Here is a 23469-nt window from a genome sequence, read left to right as displayed (position 1 = left end):
CATTATCAACATGACAATGGGGATGAGAAGACGGTGAAGCGGTACAAAGTTGGAAATTAATTCAAAGTCCGGAGATTGTTTAAATTGTTTAACTGTTCACTAATTATTACTTCATTTGTATTACCAAAAACTATCCAAAAACTTTACTTTTTCCTTGCTCGTGACGAAATCCACTGAAACCCACTCAGTCATAGTATGTACGGAGTAATGGAGATGAACAATAGGAGAAAAGTAGGAGAAAAGTACTTTTGATTTGACAGCATAGTCTAATCTGATTTGATCTAGGATCCTCTCACAGTATCTACTATCTACCTAACTAACCCGGCTAAGCTTCTCGACTTCCCCTAGTCAACCCACTCGATCCAACGAGGAAGGAAAGAAAATAACGTTACCTCCCAATCACGGACCACATGGTCACTTCCTAAACAGAAAAATTCCAGGACCCACTCATCCTCAACCGCTCGCTCAGATATCTTCTTCATCGTGCGCTTCAAATTTCCTTTCTTCCCTTCTCCTTTCTTGCTACCTAACAACACACTCTCATTCAGTCAATACCTGCAGCTTGCTTCAGAAATACCAGACTTCGTTGGCAAAGTCTACATCATTATCAAATAGTATATCTCAAAGACAACACCATTCATCTGTTCATCATATCTTTGCCCAAGTACCTTTTGTATTGACCAACCATCATTCGATACTACCGATTCACCAAACCAACTTTGTTTCTATTGTTGGATATTTGAGTCTATTGAGCCAAAGCACTTCACTCCGAAACAGTACAAGACCTTGCGCTTTGATTCATATCTTTCTGATATATATCTTACCTCCTCGAGACAACGATCTACTCAGACTATTCCTACGTTGTCTTTCGATCTTCAACGTCTAGAACGCATATCCCTCTCACATAAATACCTTCTTGTCAATAAATTCAACCCTCACCCAAGAACATTTCAATAAACTACATACACAATGCAGTTCCACCGTCTCACAGCATTTTTGCTTTCCCTCTTTGTCGCTTGCGTATGCGCACAATCAATCACTTCAACTACAACCTTCACAGCAACATCCACTCATACTCGAACCATTACAGTTTCTGAAGTCATCGCATCCGTTACATCAACCTACGCAACCTACAACACATCGGCTATTGTACCTACAGGATCAATTGGAACCATTATCCCAGCTACAACTTCGACCAGCCCTCCATTCCCTACCAACTTCACTGGTGCTGCACCAAGTGTTCAAGCAAGTTATAGTGTAATGGGGTTGTTTATTATGGTTGTTGCAGTGTTGCTGTAAACAAACATGTGAACAAATGATAAGACAAGAATGCGGGGTCTAGATGAGATTATACTTTTTGATTAATCGTCATTCCTCTATCAAAATCATCTAGATCTTTTCCAGGAATGCATTCCAAAAATACCTCGTCACATTTACGAAATCTTCGATGCGACATCACATCATAATTCACACTTCTTACGAACCCCTCTATTACGGCTTGATGATAGTTTTGTTTTTTAATGTCTCACGCCAAACTCATTGTTCGCTTTTTTTTTCTACACGAATATTCCCGATATCGATTAACGAAAAAATATACCCTCATATTTTTGATTCGTTACCTGGAGTTTTTGGATATCTTCTCTTGATCCTATCAATACCTCGATTCATCATTCATCCATGTTAATGGTTTAATGTTATCACTTGTGATGACCTGGAGATATATCTCTATATCCTCCCTCCATCTTGGATCCTTTAATTATGATGATTATTGATGGAATTGGTACGGGTTGATTGATTGATTAATTTGGAGTTTATACTTTTTTTATTGATGGTCAAAGATGGATGACTTAGCTTGGCTGGCTGGCATGGAAAATTTTAAAGGCCTCTTTTGCTGCTGTATTCTCGCCGCTGATCGGTTTGAGACTGTCGAATCGAGGGATCGGAGAGGAAGTTATTTTCTCGATTGGATGAGTTTTTATTTTTTGTGTTTATAGTTTTTAGTGAAAGATTGGTGCTTTTTTGGTGATTGAGGTGGTTTGAAGTATTGAAAGGAAGATGAAGGAATGGATGATTTAAAGAAATAGAAAGGAGATATGAAAATATGAAAATATGAATGCGTTGTTAATTATTTTTTGGTCTTAAATGTGTGATGTATGATTTGATGTTTTTTGAAGATGGAATCTTACACTAAATATCTTTTGTAATATTTATTCCAAGTAGATTAGTCTACTCTCCCCTTCTCATACTGGTAGATATGTTACGAGGTTTGCCGTCTAGATCACGTGGAAGTGCTCTAGGCTCTCGAGGTGGTTTATAACTAGGCGTCAAGCAGGGACTTAAAGTAACGACAATAATGCAATTCGTAACTAATAGTAGAGTATACTAAATGATTGATCTTGATATTGAGCACGAAGCTCTATACAAAGGAAATCCATCTTGATTATATAGACCTTCGTGTTCTGGCTCTAGTGGCTCTAATTAGATTGATTAGAGCCGGTCACATGATAGCTCTGATCCTGTGATTAGTCATGTGATACGGAAATATGTTACCCGTCGTAACATAACAGTCGTTTAAATATCAAAGTGAGGCATTGGTTTTAGAGTTTAGAAATTGAAAATTATAAGGGGAGGATTAAATAAGTGGATTCTAATGAATTTTAACAAATTGCTTGGGGAGAGGGGGGTAATCTAGTTAATTCTCAAGTGTAGTGGATACAATTAATTTGAAATTCTAATAAGTAGGTATTTAGACACCATCTCCTAGGTTTTTAAAGTAATACGCAACAAACTTTGGAAAGACTGAAACAGACTTGCCACATGAGCGAGATCGGGATTGGCTGTTAGTATTAAGTATTTTTCTTCGATATCAGAAGGCACATCGACGTCTTATTAATCACTGAGAGCTTGGAGATCTGGCCTAGCTGTATTGTCCGAAAGTTTTAGCTCTAATGAGAAATTTCTCATCGTTTTGCCATTTTTAATGCTGTCGAAGTTCCGATTTCTATTTTTCGTTACCTACCTATTTATCTATTTATCCATATAAGATCTCACTTACCTCCCATCATTTTTTCAACTCAAAAACTAAAATGACAACAAAATTCAATCTCAAGCTTAACATTTATATACTCAATACCTACTCATTATCAGTTCGAATTTAGTTACCCTAAACACCTAGAGAAATATCAAATTTACCATCTACACTGCTAATCCGATCCTATGTAAATGCACTCACTCTAGCTGAAAAAATAACGGAAAAGATTGTCAGTTGATTGCAGTCGTGGTGTGGAGGGCAAAAATTAATATCGAGATGTACTTTTTATATCCTACCTAGTTTTCCTTTCTTTTCTCAGATTTGCCGAATGATTTCTTTAAACAGGTAATCGAATCAGAGATTAGGAAGCTTATGGATTGCAAGTGAGTGAATATCCTCTCGTTTTCTACATCTCAAACTCACCTCTGCTTTCCAATCTATTGTAAAGATAATATTAATGTGAATAATTACCCATATAAAACCTCTACTCCCAGACTCCCACTTCTTTCTAATCTACACAACAGCCTAGAGTAAATGATTTGTTCAGGAATTTTGCTTCATACATTGTACAGAGATTGAGAATGCTCTAAGGGTAATATCTTAGGTTACTTACCTAGTTTTATAAGTTAATTACTCTTGATTTGAGTATAATTATTATCTTATTAAACTTTTCTATTATTATCCACTTCGTCATTATTATTATTTTATATACTATTCCTGTAAACCATTATCTTTACCACCATAATTCCCAATTTCCATTTACGTTTTCATCATTCTCATCAATCTCATCATTATCATCATTCTCATCATTCTCATCATTCTCATCATTCTCATCATTCTCATCATTCTCATCATTCTCATCATTCTCATCATTCTCATCATTCTCATCATTCTCATCATTCTCATCATTCTCATCATTCTCATCATTCTCATCATTCTCATCATTCTCATCATTCTCATCATTCTCATCATTCTCATCATTCTCATCATTCTCATCATTCTCATCATTCTCATCATTCTCATCATTCTCATCATTCTCATCATTCTCATCATTCTCATCATTCTCATCACACAACTAACTACGCCACCTATTCCAAACCAGCAAAACTACCTTAAAATGTCAGTCCTCATTCCCGATTCCAACCACATCATCCATTTACCGCTAGCCTGCTAGTGCTTTCGCATTGTAAAAAGGAGAAAACTCATAATCAATAGCATGTCTTCTAAACTCTTCCGAATAGTATTTTGTTGGGTTTCTTGAGACTAGAAAGAGCATCAGATTGAATTTATTTATTCTCTAGCTAAGCAGTTAAGCTGCGAGCATATATTCAAAAAATGAAGGAATAGGTTGGGTATTCGGCCTTCGGAATTAAAGTGCTTTGAAATCAAAATATTGAAAGCAAACAAACAGTATACCAAAAAGGAAAGAATGAATTTAAAAGTTGATTTTTGTTTGCTCCTTATATGCATATGTACTATATATGCATATGCTGCCAAGATCCCAGGAGGTCAACATATTTACTTATATCATTTCTGTCCTTGCGGTTATTTTTCAGAAAACGTTCAAGTAGGTAGGCTAATTTGTAGAAGGTCTGGGCTTTTACTTTAAGAATCAAGGACTGGGGAGTGAACATAACATGACTTTAGACTGCTAATTTTGAGCTTCCGCTTTGTGAATAAGCGCTGGGGGTGAATATAACATAATATAGACTTTAGACTACCAATTTAGACTGAAGCTTGTTCGTATATATCTGTGCCTACATATATATGACCCTCTTAATAGAATTCCTGTTCACTGACAATCCATGAATATATTAAGGAGCCATAGAAGAAATTTTGCAAAGAAACTCAGTCGTTGGCACTGAATCAAATTCTACTTACTCAGATGATGACATATCAGGGAACCGAGCGGTGCCCTTGAGCAGTTCGTCGTTTATCCATGGATAATGGATATAAGACATCTATTAAAGTCTCTATGAGCAGCGTTCTAAAGCTATATTTATATCATTTGCAGCCTGCAGCCTGCAACCTGCTTTCTGATTTTGTTTTATTTTTTAATTTTTAGATACTTATTTAATCACCTAGTTAAGATAAGGTCAGTAATTTGAAGAATTGTCAATGAATGACGACACGGAAAAGGGAGAGGTTAAAATAAGGCGGATACTCTAATTCACTAGTGAATTTTCACCCCTGGAAATTTGAAGTGTTCCCTTCAGAAATCAAGATGTCCAGCACCGCCTCGCGGCTTTCAGTCTTTGCGTCAAATGTAAGTGGAATTAAATCTGAGCTCCGCTAGCCAAGTATTCTTGCATGATAAGAACTTCCAATTGCGAATATGCAGTTGAATTTCTAACAAAAGCTGAAAGGGGAAATTTGATGGATAGATCCATTAAATATCTGCTTATTTCGAAATTCGAATTCACAACATCTAGGGAACTCGATTGTGAATCACGACAAATATCACGATAGTCCCTTGAATATACTTAATTTAGCTCAGTATTAGCCATTGTAAGACTAAAAATCGAAAAGTTCATCTCTCCGCTAATAATGCAACGGGGAAAATGAGCTTAGGAACTTATTAGAGGTCTGAACATGATTTCACGACCTGAAATTTATGAATCTCAACTTTTTAATCATTTTGATCACCAGAAATTCTCCTCCTTTTCACCCTCATAAACCCTCTCTCCATATTACCAAATATTTGAGCTCAGAGACGAAGTACCTGTAATTTCACAGATCAAAAATACATCAAGGTAAGTCTTGCATGGTAAGTATAGGAAGAAATACCATGGGATTATCAATCAGGTTCATTGGTATATGGATTTAAACTACCGGATGAGTCATGGAAGAGCAGATGCAGGAATTAATACTGGCCATCAATCATGGTATGGTTGTAGTTGCCGCTATCTAATTATTACTAATAAGGATTTGATGTTAGGAAAGGAATGTTCTGATAGACAGTATCTCCTGGGTGCACATGAGGGAGATGCTATTGAGAAGAATATTTTAGGATTGATTGAAGTAGTTTTACGATGTGTATTTACGGAGCTGACGAGAATAATTAGATGAGCTTATATAGGTATGTGACTGTGGGCCAGAATTGATTCCCCCTCTGGCGCCTGCCTACCGTCACCTACTCGCTAGTAACCATATACGAATAGTATGATATAGAAAGTACATCCTATTCGGAGCATCACAAATGTTAAATCCACTTAGAAAAACTTTAACTTTGTCGAAGATCGAATACAACTCTCGACTATGGCTTTTTTTCTTATAGAAAGCTTCGGTCCTCTCCAAGAGAGCGAGTTATATCATAATCAGATAAAAACACCCAATTTAAGTTATTATTTCAGGTACTTTATCGAAACTGGGGTGTTCAATATAAACATCATATTCAGGAGGACCAAATGTTAGAATGTAGATATTAAAGTCGTCTTAAGATGACGTTACACCATAATCAAGGGTTTCGCCACTCGCGTAATAAAGGGTGAGATTGAATGTCTAACATCTTAGTGTAGGAAAAGGGACTTGACAGGATGTATTTTCATTGTTTCCTGCGAGAACTAAAACAATTAATTCGGCTCTTGATCATCACTAGGTAAATGGATAATTCTATTCACTCTTTCCTCTGCCGGACCAGGAGCAAGGCATTCTCACTCGTGAGCCCCATCTTCTAGCGTCTATCTCTAGCGTATCACTATTGGAAGCTCGCCAATAACTTCGTTTTCATCAGTATGCGGTTACTCAAAAGACACTGATGATTTTCCTCGAACAGCTGAGCCCGGAGATGCTTGTCGCGAAGACACTATCAATCCTTGGGGATTTTGTCATAACACTATCGTCGATGCTTGCGATTTGCGAATTTCTTGGCTATTGTGTCGATGTTGAAAATGGTTCTACCGGCTGAGGGAGATCTATTCTAGCATAAACCATTTAGTATCTTCATCATTTGAAAATCATTGAATAAATAGCCTACCGCTTGAAGATTGACTCGGGAAGCTAGAATACGCAGCCTTAAGTCCAACAGCTTTGTTAGTTCCCGAAAAACTCAAGTGCGCGTACCTTACATGTGCGGTACACCAACTTCCCAGTGTGTGACTGACGAGTCCAACGACGAAATCTAGACCAATGGTGGCTTCTACTTTGAGGCAATCTTCGGCTTCAATTTGAAGATCACAAGTATCAATGACCCAAATATTATCTTGCACAGTTCTTGCAATATCCTCATCTGCTCCCTCTATCCAGGCCACTAGCAGAGAGGTTTTAGCAAATATTATTAGGGCAATAGTTTGGGAGTTCCTGGAGGACTTACTCTCATTTTCCGCATTGTTATTCCCCTGATCTTCTAAGTGATATCAATCATTTGATTCACTCAACAATAGGAATTAAGAAAAGTATTGAGGAGTTTGCAGTGTTTGCGAACCTGTTTCGGATAATAGTGGGATGTACAGACATATGATAATAGCAAAGAGGCTAAGGGGCTTGACCATGATGCTTCGGTGTTAAAGCAAAACTCGGGATTCGATGGGATAATAACAAGTGCTATGCTGTTGAATTAAATACGGCCCATATGTATTCGGAGATAGGATTTCAAGTATTCTCAATGGACATTTGTCTGTTGATATCATTACATAACTGTACGAGTAATTAAACTGTAAATTACTCTGTGGTAAGCAACTAAATAGAATAGATGACTAGCCTATTGTGGACATTGTTTGAAGACAAGCAACCGTAGCTTTGCAGCTAACCATTCTGGGAAATGATCAATTTTTTTAACTTTCAAGAGCCTCACATCTCACTCTATGGACAGAGTGAAAATGAATTGGTAGCGGCTGTCCTCCATCGTCGTTCATGGTGATACCCCGCACTTGCAGTGACTATCTCTTTTTACTCGAAATTGATGAGCAGTCCTGACAATCCGAGACGAAGATAATATCAAAAGCTGAGAATCAGGACAGATTTTTAAAAGCAGTGTGAATCATGAACCGCAAATTTGCTGGATAATTCTCTTTTGCCGGTGTACGTGTGTTTGACGGGTTGATTCGCAATGCAGCCCTCTTACATTCAGCTGAAAAACATTCATGTTTTCCAATCGTGATGTCAAGATATTCAATGGATAAAAGTATACATTGTAGTACATTGCAAGCAGACAATGGATTGTGCTGAATTATTCCATATAAGAGTAGAAGAAGGCGATGTGGAATAGACCAAGAAACCAGATCTCCAAGGGGTATCGAAGTCCTATGTAGTCTCACTAGAGAGCTATCAATAGAACTATAGAACTAATTTGAATTTAATCAGTCTCAAATACTAGGTAATACCTACTAATACTTCCTGCACGGGATACGAAGTTCTTCACAAAATCTCTAGGTTACATAGTACGGACTTATCTGCTTCTATGGATTTCATTGGATGAAAACTCACACTAATTAAGTGCTATAATTTCACGTGACCAACTTTTTTTGTTGCACATCGAGTTGATTGTGTCCATAGAGAATCCCAGGAGCATTTTGGGTGGGCTTCTGAGCCTATTCATGTTAAATGTTAAAATGTGGCCAGAATCGGGAGCGGTAAGCAGTTGTCATCAATTGATACACATAATCTCTTCCACCCAACCTATATATGGCACATGTCGACCTTCAAACTCTACATCGACCTCAGGTAATAAGGACCAATTCTAAGCAAACGCAAGTGTTCGTTTACTCACACTTTTTCTTTTAAAATCAAAGTTTTTATTGGTTCATCAGGACCCTGGTAAATAGTGGCCAAGATTCAAGAACGATGAAAGATGGTAAATGGTAAATATGCAATGCAAGTGCCGTATTGCAGCATCACTACAATGATTTGATTCAAAAAGCATCAAAATCGGAGGTCAGCTCGATCTAATTTCTTCCTACCTTCTTTCTGTCGAGGTTGCTCCCTTGAGGGGATGGATTGACGTAATCGACCGATGGAGTTCATCAGATCCTTTCGTGATGGAAGTCGCGATACACGATACATCCACCCATTTGTCGTAACTGGGCAAGGGAAAAGCGTTGTGGTTACTTCATTCAGATTTGCTATTTCCTAATTGAGATCTATTTCGGGGAATTATTTCAAAGAAAACAATTTCTTCTAGTCAAAGTTCCTCTAAAATCTACCACAGAACAAAACCATTTCCATTCATGGTTTTCTTCATTCACATCGTTCAATCCTCGAACCATGGCCTCCAGTCTCACAGTATCCCTCGTGGCAGCTTTCCAAGCAAGTATGGCGGTACTCCTGGTGATATTCTACGGTGCTTTAGCAGTATACATGAAACTTCTCGATAGCCGTTCCGCAAAGATGATGTCGAAAATCTCGGTCAAATTCTTTCTACCTGCATTAGAATTTGTTAAGATTGGCAGAGAATTACATGCTGGTGGAGGACATCGTTACAATGTTATTCTAATCTGGGCATGCTTAACACATACGATTTCATTTCTACTCGGTGCAGGAGCTCATTTCATTTTCGGGATGCCTGATTGGATTACCGCAACTATCATGTTCAATAATACGACGAGTTATCCATTGATGTTAATCCAAGCTTTAGATCAAACAGGTCTTTTAAATCCTTTACTACTAGAAGATGGTGGAACGGGATATAATCCAGTCGAACAGGCAAAATCATATTTTCTTGTTTATTCCGTTCTGTCAAGCTGTCTTACATTTGCCATCGGTCCTCGTATGATGGATACAGAATTCGCAATTGATCCACCTGAAGAAGAAGATCTTTTATCTGCACTCGAACAAGTACAACAGGATAGGGAGGGTGAAAGTGAAGAAGAGAGTGAAGGATTACATTTCCCTACCGAACACACCAATCTTCTATCTCCTCGTCATAGGCCAGCAATTTCAAGCAGATCTAACTCTTTCTTTCCGTCGAGACGGGCTTCTTTAACATCGTCTCCTGCTCGAGACACAAATCGAGCTATCGTATACGAGAGACGTCCCTCTTCTATTGTTAGTAGAAGACGCTGGTTTGAACTTAGTGATCGAGTTCGATGGTGGTTCCTCTTCTTCTACGACTTTTTAAACGCACCTTTACTTGGTGCCGTCGCCGGTGCAATCGTCGGACTATCACCTATTCTCCACCGTTCATTCTTCAACGAAACAGTCGACGGAGGAATCTTTACAGCATGGCTCACTGCATCATTAGAAAACATTGGCATTCTCTTCGTATCTTTGCCAGTTGTCGGTGCGGGAGTTTCACTCTACTCAGCCGTTACCAAAACCACCGAGAAAGGTAAAGGTAAACAAGCTATTGGTACACCCTGGTTTACGACTTTATATGTTCTTTTTGTTAGATTTGCAGTTTGGCCGGTTATTTCTACGGGAATCATTTACTATTTGGCCAAAAATACGGATTGGGTTGGAGAAGATCCAATGCTTTGGTTCTCAATGATGTTTATGCCTTTGGGTCCTTCGGCTGTGAAACTTATTACAATGGTGGAGGTTAGTGATGCTAGTGAGGAGGATCAACATAAAGTTGCTAAGTTACTTGCTGTAAGTCTTTGATTTTGTTATTCAATAGTGAGATTGAGATGTGTTAACTAACTTTGAATTAGATTTCATATGCTGTGTCTCCGGTCATGTGTTTTGCGGTCGTGGGAAGTTTAAATGCATGCCAAGCGGCAAGAAGTTAGGGTTTATATCATTCATGACTATGTCTCATGTCCAAGTATAGAAGTTGCAAAAAACACGATGAATTTTTGAGATTTTGGAAGAAATTAAGATTATCGTTTAACTATAGAATGTGGAGTTTATATTATATTATGTATTAATCATCACAAGTAGCATAGACATATAAAATAACAAGTTAATTAACATTAGCTTCACATACCAAGCGTAGTAACCTATATCATCGTCATCAAACTTCCCCCCCTCCATCTTAACACTCTAAAGTAAAATGAATATTCTCCTTTCCAACATCCTCCAATCCCATCTCGAGCTCATTCTTCTCCAATTCTTTCCCTCACCTCGTATACGTAGATAAGTTAGGTTAAAATACTCCTCGCGCATCACGTCAACAACTGAATAACTATTAGATACCTACCTACCTACCTACAAGCCTCAATTAACATACAAAAAGACTGAGTTAATTAATAACTTACCTACATACATACATACTCATCCGAGTCACAAAGTGACGAAACAAAACGGAGTACATGTCCCACATATCCTACCTTACCTTACCTTACCTTACCTTACTTAACCTCCTTAACCTTATACTAACTAAACTAACCTTAATGACATAACGTATCATATCATATCGTATCTTCCCATCCCAATATCATTCCCATTCACATTCACATTCACATTCACATTCACATTCACATTCACATTCACATTCACATTCACATTCACATTCACATTCACATTCACATTCACATTCACATATACACTGCATACATACACACGAAACGAACTCACAACCCAAAAATCCACTATACTATACTATACTCTAGTATACCGTTTATTCTTATCCAAAGAAATGCTTATTATTATAGCTACATGAAATCAGGAGGTATTTTGGTACCTTTAACCCCTTAAGGCCTGAAACGTGACCTACTCTTACCTGGTGTGATTTGCATGGTGTTTTGGAATTTTGGTTGGTTGGTTGGTTGGTTGGTTGGTATTTAATGGTTAGTGTATAGATTTAGATGGGAATCATCATGAAGTTACGTTTCTGGTTTATTTTTGGAAATATTGTGTAACTATCGTAATTAGTGGTTGGGTTTAGTTTATTGAGATGAGGCTGTGAGATTGATTATGAGGTTATGAATGAGGTTAAGAGGTTAAGAGGTAGGCTATGAATGAGGAGGGGGTATTATGCTACCTACCTATGAGGCTGTGTGCGGAGGGGTTAATAATGATGCGTTGTTCATTTGCCCATTTGTTGGTTTGTTCGTTGCACATTTATCAGTTTATTCGTTAGTTTGTCAGTTAGTTTTGGGTTTTGAGTTTCGAGTTTCAATTTTGGTGGGGGAGCTGCAGCTGGAGGGGTTGGAGGGGTAGTTGTTTCGCTGATTTTTGAGATCAAGAAGAGAGGTTATATCAGTTGTGAATGTGATTAAGTGTGATGTGAGTGTGGTTTTAATACATATATATATAATATCGAAGTGTTTAAAGATTAAAATAAAGTAATTATCGATTTATTTATTTGTCCTTTATACTTTATCCTTTGTCTTCTTTTAATTACTTCAATAGTTAATTCCAATTACAATTTTTACCTCAATATAATTATATATATTTATATCTCTGTCGATCTATTCAGCAATTTCAAAGGCCAAAACCAAAACCAAAAATGCCCCCCATAAAACTCTGGAATGCCTTCCAAACCCTCAACATAAAAACACCCACCAACTGCCAATGGGAAATCAACCATTCATCCCCCACACCCGATTCCTGTCTCCGCACTCTCAATAACCCCAAATCTCGCAATACACTACTCTCTTATCTCGAATTCTCACTACCAAGCGAAGCACTACTTCATCTTGAAAAGCTCGCTGTGCAATCTCTATGTTCATTCTGTGGTAGTAAAGAAGAGCGAGTACATGTAATAATCGTAGCGTGGAAATTGAAAATGAATGAAGAGTTGAGTTTGCGATTGAGATTTTATGCAGATCAGGAGACTGCGATTTTAGATACGCAGGAGGAGATGAGGGGAAGAGTGGAGGAGTTGGTGGCGGAGGTGAAAGTAGCAGAAGTGAAGTATGAGGCGGAAGTTAAGGAACATGAGGTTTCGAAGAGGACGATTCAGAATTTATTGGGGAAGGTGGAACGGGCTGATTTGAAATATGAGAGGGAAGTTCGGCAACATGAGGTTTCGAAAAGGACGATTCGGAATTTATTGGAGAAGGTAGAGTTTTGTGATTTGAGATATGAGAGGGAGATTCAGCAACATGAAGTTGCGAAAAGGACGATTCGGGAATTACTTGAAACAGTAAAAAGCAAGGATACCGAATTATTGAACCAATCTAACAAATTCGACGATAAAATTCTACAGCTCTCTGAAGAAATCAATAACTTGAAGGAGGAAAATACAAGAATGAAAGACCAACGAGCATCGATACAATCATTATGGCAAAAGAGAAGTGCGAATCACAACCAAGCGATAAACACATTGAATGCGGTTGTGAAAACATTCGTAGCAACGCAGGGGAAATTGTCGGATAAATGGGTTGCATCTGATGCAGCTATGGATTTGAAGTTTAAGGAATATCTTCTTGATTCTGCTTCTGGGGTTCAAGAAGGAGTTACGAATGGTGCTATTCTTGGTTCAGATTCAAGTGATGGAATGGTCGAAACACCGCCGGCGAAAAAGAGAAAGTTTCAAGCTTCGGTTGAGGATTGTGAAGATTGATAAGGAGATGGTTGGAGTTCAACCCGTGTCAACTTCGACACCTTTCGCTTTGACTTGGCAGCGTTGTCTATACCCTCCTTGAAATCTCTCGGTCCACTTGAACAATACAATATCTCGAGAAAGCTGTTACCCAGAACAAATGAGCTCAGTTTAAACTCCTCAAGAATGTACACCTTGTGTATAAGATACTTCTTGTTGTGTGTCTAGCTACCCCTTCAGCCGATATCAGCTTTGTTCTTGTTTCGTGTTGGAAAGCGATGGCCGATTTACAGATGCGAATGTGATTTCCTTCCTGTGATGGAATTTTTTATTTTCTTGATGTAATCGGTCTATCTATTTCAGTTTCATACATTACCTTGTCAATACTCGTCGACTACTGATTTGATACTGAGCATTACTTTCCGTGGAGAGAGGTTCTTAGCGGTGAACTGGAATTTCTCTTACTTTTAGATCATTAGATATTGCCCTTCTTCTTAACTCACTAGATAGCATTCTTCTTTCATATCATCGTTCGGAATAAAAATATTTCAAGTACATTCCAAACAGTTTCCAGTAGAAAAGTACATACACTCGACAAAAATGTAACAGATTCTAAGGGACTACTATCTTCAAAATGGATATTGGCTGAACTACCGAGCTGTACCACAACTTCTTAAGAAAATCCCGTTGTTAATGCCGTTCTACAACCAACAAATGAAGAGCAACCAAAGCTTTCAAATATTTTGATCTATAATCAAAAATGATGATGTCTTGATTGATTTAGCATCAAATCTAGACAAGGACTTGTTGTGTATGATATGGAAAACTTGAGTTTAGACTAAATTGATTCATAACTAATTGGTTGGCAAATCTGAGATCAGCACCCCCGCATTTCAGTTCCAATAACCGTAACTGCCGGCAAATCAGGAGAAGTATTGAGTTTTCGGATCAGAGCGTGAAGCCTCAAAATAAATAGTGACTATTGATGCGGGGTAAGACACGACATCTTGCGATTTGACTGAATATTAAGTTTGAGCCGTCTTCGTAAGCTCTGGTCTCTGGTCGTGAAGGCAACGTCATAGGCTGTTTATTTAAGCCTGTAAGCTAATTCTATCGACACCATAAATTTAGATCAATGTAGACTCGAGGTTGGGATATCGTCCCGTTCTGAGTTGTAGGATAAAGCACTTGAACTTTACATAGCCAGCGATGAGCAATGTGATCTTTTTTAGGTGTTGGAATTGAGAGTGGGGATTCTGTCAACAAATTAAAGTGTGAATACGCGAGGTAGATAATTTGATGATTCTGGGGTATGGAAAAGTGGGTATAAGAATTCTTATCTCCCAAGCAATCGTCAGCACACTCACAGCAATGTTTGGTTGAGCTAGTCTGACTTATATGAATGACTCGGTGCTAGAAGCGAGTCGATATCAATGGAGTATGAAGACTTTACATGAATATGAACATGACACAAGACACAAGACGCATGGGAGAATCAACCAAGAAGACTACCTGGCATGTCTCGAGGAAGGGGTACCGCCGAGGAAACCCTGAACTTGACGTTAGCTCTTAACTTTTATAGCTTATGGACCCAACGGAGCTCATGCAATGATTCCGATAGTTTCTATTCCTAGACTATTTATCTTTATAATGCACTCAAGTCCACTTGTTAAGCTAGGATGCATGTGCCGATAGTCTCAAGATTCATGCAAAGCGAGCCCTCCAAGAACTTTCTTGTCTGCGTACGTGGATCACTTGGCATGAAAATTGTAAGCGAACTTTTAGGTTCAACTTCGGAGACAAAAAGATGTGTAACAGACAAAGAACATTCAAGGCGGCTCAAGCTTGGGTTAGTGTCAGGTCATGTGGATGATTGGGTGATCGGATCACGTGTAAGAGAGACACAAAGCAAACCTTTCTTTCTATGCAAGCTCGGACAGAACAGAATGGAACGCCGAGAAATGATAATGATCACAGCAGTATAGTTAGGATCATTGAATTGAAAAGACCTTGATGACTTCATCTTGATTTGAATCCTTTGAAGAGGGATCCTCAGGACAAAGTAGTTTTATCATACTTCCGAAAAATGATTGGATGATTGTGAACAGCCTTTGTGCTCACAAATACCACGAGAAAACGAGGAATCCAAAGCTTGCATTCCAGAAATGGAAGCTTTGCTTATCGATTTGAGTTCATGCAATCAGGAGCCATAGCACAAGTTATTGGGACAACTTTGCTCGCACACCATCGAACTTCGAATGGCTTCTACGGAGTAGGTGGATCAATTGAGTCGTCACAACTCTCGCTCCGCCTCAAAAAATGGCAATCATTGACGGATTCTAGCACCGATCTTCTTGAGGGTCTTTTGAAGATCCTGAAGATCTCACAGAATAAGTCGATCGATGATTTGATATATATGAATTAAGACGTTGGGCTTTCCTTGTCGATTGTTTCAACAAAAGTTGGGATAACTCCTTGTGTTTTCAAACTCCGTACTCCTTTCTTCAGTGTTTATAGAATTGTCGATCGTTCGTCATCCCTCCCACATATCTCTTTGGGTGACAACCGGGCTGAGAGCACAACCAAAATTAAGAAGAAAGCTTAACACATCATCCATCATGATCCATGGGAAAGCACATGAAATAATGTACTCCGTATGAATATCTCTATGGATTGGCATGAGAAACCAGCAAATGCATGCAAGATTATCTTGAGTTGGAGTGAAAGATGTTTCCCTGAACCACTTAAATCTAGGGGAAGGCTCCACCAGGATATGTTGTAAATTTTGAAATGATACCATGCGGCAGATGTGGAATCTGGAACCAATCATACGAGGGAGAATAAAAGTTAAAAGGGAACGATTCTTGTTAATTCTCGAATGAGGTCGAGATGTTGTGTAAGGTTGTGTAAGGTTGTCCAAGCTTGGAAGGTTTTCGATGGTTTCTTTGTGGTTGTTAATCTCCAACACTAAGCAAGCCAACGAATCAAAACTAAATCTAACTTTTTAGATGAGTGCGAGGTAGTAGCTTGATAGTAGCTTGATAGTAGCTTGATAGTAGCTTGATAGTTGATAGTAACTTGATACACCATCTTAAGCAAAGCCCCGATAATAAGTAGAAGCGTGTAGAATAATACCCTTATAAGCTTCGGACGGTGCCGCTGTGATGAATGGTAAAACATGTCCTCTTCAAAAAGCACGAGAGGGATACAGAATAAGTTCATAATGAATGTTTTTCATACGAAGATTCATACGATTAATCGTACTTGTATACAATCACGCAATGGTACCTCTACCTCTTTACCTAGGCGTTTCACTCTCCACCACACCATCGGTAGTTGAGTAATACGGAGCACTAGATGTGGAATGATTTCTTTGTTAATCCAATGTAAATTGTAGCATTCTCTCTTTTCTCTATTATTATTAATCATCTGATTATTCTTCTATGCAATCCAACAAAGTACTGGTAGTGAAATTCGATAGATAATAATGAAGTGTAATAAATCAATTAATAAGTCAGCCAATCAATCAATCAATCAATCAATCAACCAATCAACAAGACTTACAAAGAATATTTAGCAATTAATAACATTTCCAAAGTCCGAGTGTTTGAATGAGCTGATGAGCTATTGCTTCTCAAGGTTCTCAGAGCTCCTTGTCAGAGAACGAAGTCAGATACGAATGAGGAATGGTTTCATGTTTTAGTATGATTTTGTTTGCGGGGAAAGCCTTAGCGATCTGAAGCTAGACCGGGATGATGCATGTAACGATGTGGAGTGAATCACATTGGTCCCTTCCCTTCCCCTACTCAAAAGTTGATCCCTTCTTCTCTCCCCCTCTTCTTCTACCTATGAATGTTTGTTATCTTTTTCCTCTTTCCCTCTTCCAATTTAATCATTCAATTTAAATGAATCATAAGAACTCCAACCTTATATTTTACATTTTTCTTCACTCCTCATAACCTTCAAACTTTCCCTCTCTTTAGAATTCTCTTTTTACAACCAACTTCACTCCTCCATCGTAGAATCTCAAATTTACATTTTCCCCCAAATTCCAAACGCGAAAGACCAAGATCAAAGACTAAGATTGTACCCCACACGCGATAAAAAAAGAGTTACCAATAGGTGACTTCACCGAAGACCCGAGAAGAACAAAGAAATCCTGGGAATAGCTCCGTTTGTACCGATTTGAAGTAGAGCGAAAGATCGATTTCTCCAACGACAAAGGGTCCTTCAACATCATACATATCAAACATTTCACCTTCTTCCCAGTACTCCGAAGCTGAAAGAGCAGCTTACGGTCATCTTAGGAATCTCTCATTCAATATCCGTCAAAGCTCAGCAAGCCCAACATCACTTTCACCGCCGTGATACTAAACCACCAAAGACTTTTCATACCTTTCCAGCTCCAATCTAAACGCAGTCATGTCTTCAAACAGTAACAACGGTAGCACTACACCTCCCAACGACCCTTCTTCTAGACCTCGTCGTGGTTCCATCACCGCACAAACCTTCACCAACATCTTCCGATCAAATAGTACATCTGCCGGAGCTCCGGTCGGCCCTTTCCCTGGCCCCATTAGCACAGCCGCAAATCAAGATCACAAGCGACGAGTGTCAATTTCTACTCTCGGTCTATCAGGCGCATCCCCTTCACAGTCCGCATTTCCTTTCGGTGGTCGGCGCGGCAGTGTATCAACCACGGCTTCCGAATCCATTGATGAGAGTGCGATCGATGATGAAGAGGGACCTGCCAGAGGTACCCCAACCACACCTTTTACACGCCGTATCTCATTTGGTGCGCAAGCACTTCGAACTGTTCGTACAGGCAATGGTAGCCCAGGCTCAAATGGTAGAACATCTTCTTATACTACTTCTACATTATCCCCCATTCCAGCAGGTTCTCACGGTGGTGGTAGAATAACCCCACCAAGAACTCAGTCTCAACAGGCAAGCACGCAATCAAAACCCAGAACTACTTCTGACTTTGCTTCTGCTCGTCCAGGTGAAGGCGGTTTCAACTGGTCCGAGCAGCTTAGATCTCGTGCAGAGAGTCAAGTCTCTCAATCCCAACGTCCTATCATCTCCACGTCTCCCCCGAACAATCAACGATTTCATGTGCCAATGCATGAGCGGGCTAAGAGCATTGGTGATGCGCCATCTCCTCCCACCTCCGCTATCCCTCCAGCTGCCCCACCGAAGCCTGCTCGAAAGCAGCCAGATGCCTTCCAAGAACGTATATTGAAGGGTGATTTCTACATGGATTGAGTGGTGTGTATTCGTAGACGGATTTTCTTTTTGTCCTTCTCCAGCAAGAGCATGAGAATGATCAGGAGCGGATCATTCGGTCTTTGGCGTCTATTTTGTCAGTCTTCGGGGGAACAAAGAAATTTCTTTTCCCACTATCGAGCAAACAATTGCAATTGCTTTCGCTTCAATAAATATGGATATGGAATGTCGGAATTGCAGAATTGGGTTTGAACAGACATGATGAGGGAGCAACACAAATATTTACAGTTCTGAGTAGAGCGAGCAATGGAAGAATATAGGATTAGGTGACCGGATATCAGAGTGTGCGCTGGACGTGTCATTCTCGGAGTTTGTTTTACTTCTTGGTTGAGGTGCCAAGAGCTAGCTACAAGGCTTGCTAGGTTTCAGAATATCTTAACGGAGAAGAGGATACAGAGAAGAAGACTGAGCAGACTGGGGCTCTCGGGCAGATGTGTGAGGTGGAAGATGGATGAGTTACGATCCAGAATGATGATTAATGAAGTCCTTTATGTTGCTGGCGCTTGTACTTCACTGGGATCTGGGCAGGGTGATTTGGCATGGCTTGCTTGCTTACATGAATGAAACGAAATGGAAATGGGATGGGATACTTTTGCGTTTGAGCCTGTACGCAGCCGACCTTCTCCTTTTTTCAAAATTGTACTTTACATGAAAAATTAGCTAGCTGTTCTCGGTGGACTTTCACGTCGGCATGAGGAGAATGAATTAAAAACATATCAAATCCAATATTGATCTCCTTTGCGGTGTTTGTGTGACTTTTGTAAATATACTTTTAGTTTCATGGATATGACTAGACCTAGATCAGCCTGCTAAAGCAAGCTTACATGTTATGTAGAGAATTTTGATGTTGTATTAACTATCCTGCCAGGACTCTAATGGTCTGTACCTATAGATAATAATACAGAGTAGTTTACAACTCACTATACCCGCTTCTCCTCTTCCACCTACACGAAACTATTCTTAAACAAATTGGTATATTTACAACTTTGCTTCTCCTTCACTTGACTTCAATTCAATTCCTCTACTATCCCTTCCTTCCTTCTATCTCATCCATGTCTAGTAGGTAGTCTATCCTCTATTGTTTTTATTACGTCTGCGATTTAATCATGAAAATCTATTGAAGGATTAGCATCACCGCTTTGTGTATAAAATGTAATTAATCCGGAAGGAAAAGATAATGAAAATACAAACCTGGTTCAAACTCGCCACGTCCATACTAGCCATCCTTTTCTGTGCAATATGTCGAGCTCTTATCGAACGTATACCCATCGGCGTTGATCTTCCGCTACTTTCTGTGACTGTTGGTGTGCTTTCTTTGGTGGAGGATTCGGATGCGGAGGATGATTTGTGTTTATCTTTCTTGGAATTCTTTTTGGATGATTTGGAGGTAGAGCTTGTTTCTTCAGTATCTGCGCCTGCTGTCGCTGCTTCTTTTTCTCTTCGTTTCTTCTCTTTCTTTTCCTTCTTGCGTGCTTTTATGGCGGCCTCGTCTAGAGTTTCGGTTTCTGATTCGGAAGTAGATTTCGACTTTGATTTGCGATCTTTCTTGGACTTTTTCGACTTTTTCGACTCGCTTTTGTCTTTGTCGTCCTCATCCTCACTCTTCCTCTTCTTGCTCTTCTTGTCCTTTTTACTTTTCTTGCTGGATGTCTTCTCTTCCTCTTCCTGCTCCTCTCTCTTTCGTTTCGATGACTTCTTCTTCTCGGTAACAGGTTCCGGGGATTTCTCCTCTTCTTCCTCATCTGAACTAGAATCACTGTCATCGCTACTGCTCTCTGCTGTCTTTCCCTTCTTCAAAGCCTTAACTCTCTCCTTCTCTCCATCGATTAAATCCTGAATCTTATCACCAACCAACACACCTCCCCTCACAAATCTAATACTCCCCCACTTTCTCTCCGCATAAATGGCCCTCTTCAAATCCTCCCTCCCTTTCTGTTCCTTTTCTATCTCCGCCTCTTCCTTTCCATTTAATCTCCCCAGTAAATTTTGAAAGACGTCCAAACCTGTACATTCCCCATGACCTACTCCACTTCCTATTTTCGCACCCAATCCTAAATTGTTATCTTTAATCACCACACGAATATGTGACGCATTTGCTGCGGTATGAAATTCGGCGTGCGCGGCATCTTTCGCACCAAGGTACTCGCCAGGTGTCCAGCCCTGCGATTTCATCATGCGATGGCCGAAACTGTCGGTATTGCCAGACCATTTTGTATTATTAGGGTCGTGAGAAAGTTTGATTTTGCTAGAGGAACGTTAGTCAGTTGGTGAATTATAGAAATCAATTGATTGATTTTAGACATAAAGAAAGGAGAACATACTTTTTTGGGGCAGAGAGACCCATCTTTGCGGTAAGATTGGGTGTGGTGGTGAAGAATTAAAAAAGAGTACTTTTGGATATTTTGGTACTGATATCGAGAAATCGACGAAAAAGTGGTCGGGAACTTTTCTGTTAATTTTAGTGGGGTAGGGATTCCAGGATGGCGCGCTAGTGTCTGATTGGCTGGGATTGAGGAGCTTGTAACTTCAGATGCATCATTCTCAACTTCAAAAATTCTCGAAACTCCAACTTCATGAAAAGTCTCCCATCCTCATCTCAGCACGCAAAGAGTATTTGTTTCTTCAAGTTATAACCTCACATTCTCATACATCCATAATGTCACCTCGATTTAACATGGACGACGACGCAGCGTCCCTCGTTTCCTCGCAAGATTCAATCACGGGGATGGAGTTTGTTCAAAGAGCCAACCAAATGATGGCCGATGTACTGATTCCTTTCATCTCTCTCTTTTCTCTAAACTAACAAGATGATTTCCAGACGAAAAAACGTCGTGATGCAAAGCGTAACAAGATTGAAAATGAGCGGGCTCAGCGCATCAAGGATGTCAAGAAGAAGCTTGGTGTTTTGTATGAGAATAGGAAAACTCAGAGGTGTGTTCCTGTAACGATGAATTGCTATATTGGTTTTCTATTTGTATTTGTATTTTGCATGGAATATGTCTTCTTGGTTGTACTTTCAAGCTTTCAAACTCTTGTTTTGGTTTCATACGCAGATTTCTTATACCTTTCATTAACGATGATATAGAAGCAAAATTCAAAAGGCTCAATGGAAACAACTCTCCACCCTTAACACCAGGCGTCAAGATCTTGAACGTCAGATTCTCGACAGCATGGCAGTCATCGAGGGCAGCACTTTGATCATGGTTCGAGAATTGAATGCTGTTCTCCTTGGTCGTTTGGATGCTATGAGGAGTCTTGCCGATGCCCAGTCTGCTACTTGAAGATTCGTGTGTTCTGTGTTCCAATTTCTTGAGAGTACTTACTGATATTGTCATAGGAGAAAAACTACATATAACATCTAAACATTGCTATCCATTATTGCTATACACATACTCACTTGTAGGACATATACTTATTTCAGGGCGTTGGGCATATAGAGATGGAGAACTGGTTCGGGAAACTGGTCGGAAGATACCCTAGAGAGCTTGCTGATTTATTATATTGCACATTATTAGCACAGTACAATATTTAAAATTGATAAAAATTCACAAGCTTACGCAACCCAACTGCTTCCCAAACTCCTTTTGCAAAGTCCAACCATAAATCATACAATTCCTCATGCCGCAACCTGGTATCTCAGCTATGCTATTATACAATTGAAAGGCACCTTGCCATCAAAACCCCCTATCCTCCTTCCAGAACCCAGCAATCCTGCCCAATTCCGCGATCCCATTCCTAACCGAATCAATAATAACTTTCGCAATTCCCTCTCTCTTCCCCTTTACTTTCCCCGATCCCTCCGGCATACTCGGTTCCTCGCTCCCCATCGTCGGCAACACATTATCACTCGCAGACAACGACACAAAAAGTGCAAACGGCGTCAACCATACACACAACCCGAAATACGAAGCTATTTGCGTAAAATCCGGATATCCGGACGTATCGTAAATGGAAGTAGGGGTTCTAATAGGACCAGCTGCGAAATGGCGGAACCAGAGATAGTGATTTACTAATACCAGAGCTACTTGGCTATTAGAATTCCGTCTAGTTTTTGCGTTTGCGAACAAAGGGAGGAGAGCATACCGCATGAGATGAGGAATAGAGGATTACTCAAATGAACTACGGGGAATTTCCTCATATTCCCCAAGTAGACCAAATGAGAAAGAATACTCATGACGCTTAGTTTAAAACTAAATCCATCGATTACGCATAGAAGGGTCTGGAGCCCAATAATCGCATATATCATTCGTGTCAAGAAACGCTTTGCCATAACCGTGTGTTCTTCGACGAGCTCGGAGAGATAGTATAATCCTGAAGCTATAGCATATATTACAATTAGCATCAATACCAAAATACCATAACATAACATTTCCCATAAAATCCGGAGACGCGTCCCTAGAACCCAAGCTTCAACATAGATATAACTTACCAATAGCAGTAGTCAGGAAACCAAAGCCGACCGCAACCCCCAGATATCCGACAATAGGTAAGATCCACATGATGATAAAACTGGCAATGTAATGTTATGGGAACTGCATATTGTTTCTTCAAAGGAAAGTTGCGGATAGGAGGGGTTCTAGTTAGCTGTTCTTTACCTACCCCAGATATTTTGTCGGCTAATATTCGGCACTATATTTTTATTTGGTAGTACAAGTACTAGAATTTTTTATCTTCTTATCGCACGCACGCTTTGATTTGGATCGAGAATTAAGAATTTGAGAAATTTGTGTGACGACTCAATTCATATTTTACTACCAGGAAATCAAGCATTGAACCTCGGGGAACGACA

General features: G+C 39.5%; 10 protein-coding genes across 10 annotated transcripts; 6 read left to right on the top strand and 4 right to left on the bottom strand.

The window, feature by feature from the left end:
- Positions 1–969: 969 nt before the first annotated feature.
- SS1G_04171 (hypothetical protein) lies at positions 970–1299 on the top strand (the record flags this gene model as incomplete). The annotated part of the gene is made up of 1 exon (XM_001594314.1): positions 970–1299. The coding sequence occupies one exon, from the start codon at positions 970–972 to the stop codon at positions 1297–1299; it is 330 nt and encodes a 109-aa protein (XP_001594364.1).
- Positions 1300–3764: 2465 nt separating this feature from the next.
- On the bottom strand, positions 3765–4187 carry SS1G_04170 (predicted protein; the record flags this gene model as incomplete). The annotated part of the gene is made up of 2 exons (XM_001594313.1): positions 3765–4076; positions 4176–4187. The coding sequence occupies 2 exons, from the start codon at positions 4185–4187 to the stop codon at positions 3765–3767; spliced, it is 324 nt and encodes a 107-aa protein (XP_001594363.1).
- A 2456-nt stretch (positions 4188–6643) lies between these two features.
- Positions 6644–7782, bottom strand: SS1G_04169 (predicted protein; the record flags this gene model as incomplete). The annotated part of the gene is made up of 4 exons (XM_001594312.1): positions 6644–6749; positions 7094–7268; positions 7344–7368; positions 7780–7782. The coding sequence occupies 4 exons, from the start codon at positions 7780–7782 to the stop codon at positions 6644–6646; spliced, it is 309 nt and encodes a 102-aa protein (XP_001594362.1).
- Positions 7783–9232: 1450 nt separating this feature from the next.
- On the top strand, positions 9233–10695 carry SS1G_04168 (hypothetical protein; the record flags this gene model as incomplete). Its single annotated transcript, XM_001594311.1, has 2 exons — positions 9233–10555; positions 10618–10695. 2 exons carry the CDS (start codon positions 9233–9235, stop codon positions 10693–10695), a joined length of 1401 nt encoding a protein of 466 aa, XP_001594361.1.
- Positions 10696–12635: 1940 nt separating this feature from the next.
- On the top strand, positions 12636–13415 carry SS1G_04167 (predicted protein; the record flags this gene model as incomplete). The annotated part of the gene is made up of 2 exons (XM_001594310.1): positions 12636–12995; positions 13059–13415. The coding sequence occupies 2 exons, from the start codon at positions 12636–12638 to the stop codon at positions 13413–13415; spliced, it is 717 nt and encodes a 238-aa protein (XP_001594360.1).
- Positions 13416–14859: 1444 nt separating this feature from the next.
- On the top strand, positions 14860–14967 carry SS1G_04166 (predicted protein; the record flags this gene model as incomplete). The annotated part of the gene is made up of 1 exon (XM_001594309.1): positions 14860–14967. One exon carries the CDS (start codon positions 14860–14862, stop codon positions 14965–14967), a length of 108 nt encoding a protein of 35 aa, XP_001594359.1.
- Positions 14968–17816: 2849 nt separating this feature from the next.
- Positions 17817–18659, top strand: SS1G_04165 (hypothetical protein; the record flags this gene model as incomplete). Its single annotated transcript, XM_001594308.1, has 2 exons — positions 17817–18243; positions 18397–18659. The coding sequence occupies 2 exons, from the start codon at positions 17817–17819 to the stop codon at positions 18657–18659; spliced, it is 690 nt and encodes a 229-aa protein (XP_001594358.1).
- Positions 18660–19767: 1108 nt separating this feature from the next.
- SS1G_04164 (hypothetical protein) lies at positions 19768–21024 on the bottom strand (the record flags this gene model as incomplete). Its single annotated transcript, XM_001594307.1, has 3 exons — positions 19768–19794; positions 19872–20925; positions 21002–21024. The coding sequence occupies 3 exons, from the start codon at positions 21022–21024 to the stop codon at positions 19768–19770; spliced, it is 1104 nt and encodes a 367-aa protein (XP_001594357.1).
- Positions 21025–21336: 312 nt separating this feature from the next.
- SS1G_04163 (predicted protein) lies at positions 21337–21961 on the top strand (the record flags this gene model as incomplete). The annotated part of the gene is made up of 3 exons (XM_001594306.1): positions 21337–21444; positions 21499–21611; positions 21766–21961. 3 exons carry the CDS (start codon positions 21337–21339, stop codon positions 21959–21961), a joined length of 417 nt encoding a protein of 138 aa, XP_001594356.1.
- A 393-nt stretch (positions 21962–22354) lies between these two features.
- On the bottom strand, positions 22355–23179 carry SS1G_04162 (hypothetical protein; the record flags this gene model as incomplete). Its single annotated transcript, XM_001594305.1, has 3 exons — positions 22355–22689; positions 22764–22997; positions 23110–23179. The coding sequence occupies 3 exons, from the start codon at positions 23177–23179 to the stop codon at positions 22355–22357; spliced, it is 639 nt and encodes a 212-aa protein (XP_001594355.1).
- Positions 23180–23469: the final 290 nt, after the last annotated feature.

Source organism: Sclerotinia sclerotiorum, genomic scaffold, assembly GCF_000146945.2.
Source record: "Sclerotinia sclerotiorum 1980 UF-70 scaffold_5 genomic scaffold, whole genome shotgun sequence".
In the NCBI taxonomy this organism is placed as follows: domain Eukaryota; kingdom Fungi; phylum Ascomycota; class Leotiomycetes; order Helotiales; family Sclerotiniaceae; genus Sclerotinia; species Sclerotinia sclerotiorum.
The sequence above is the reverse complement of the archived record's forward strand: the minus strand, read 5'-3'. Positions and strand labels throughout refer to the sequence as shown.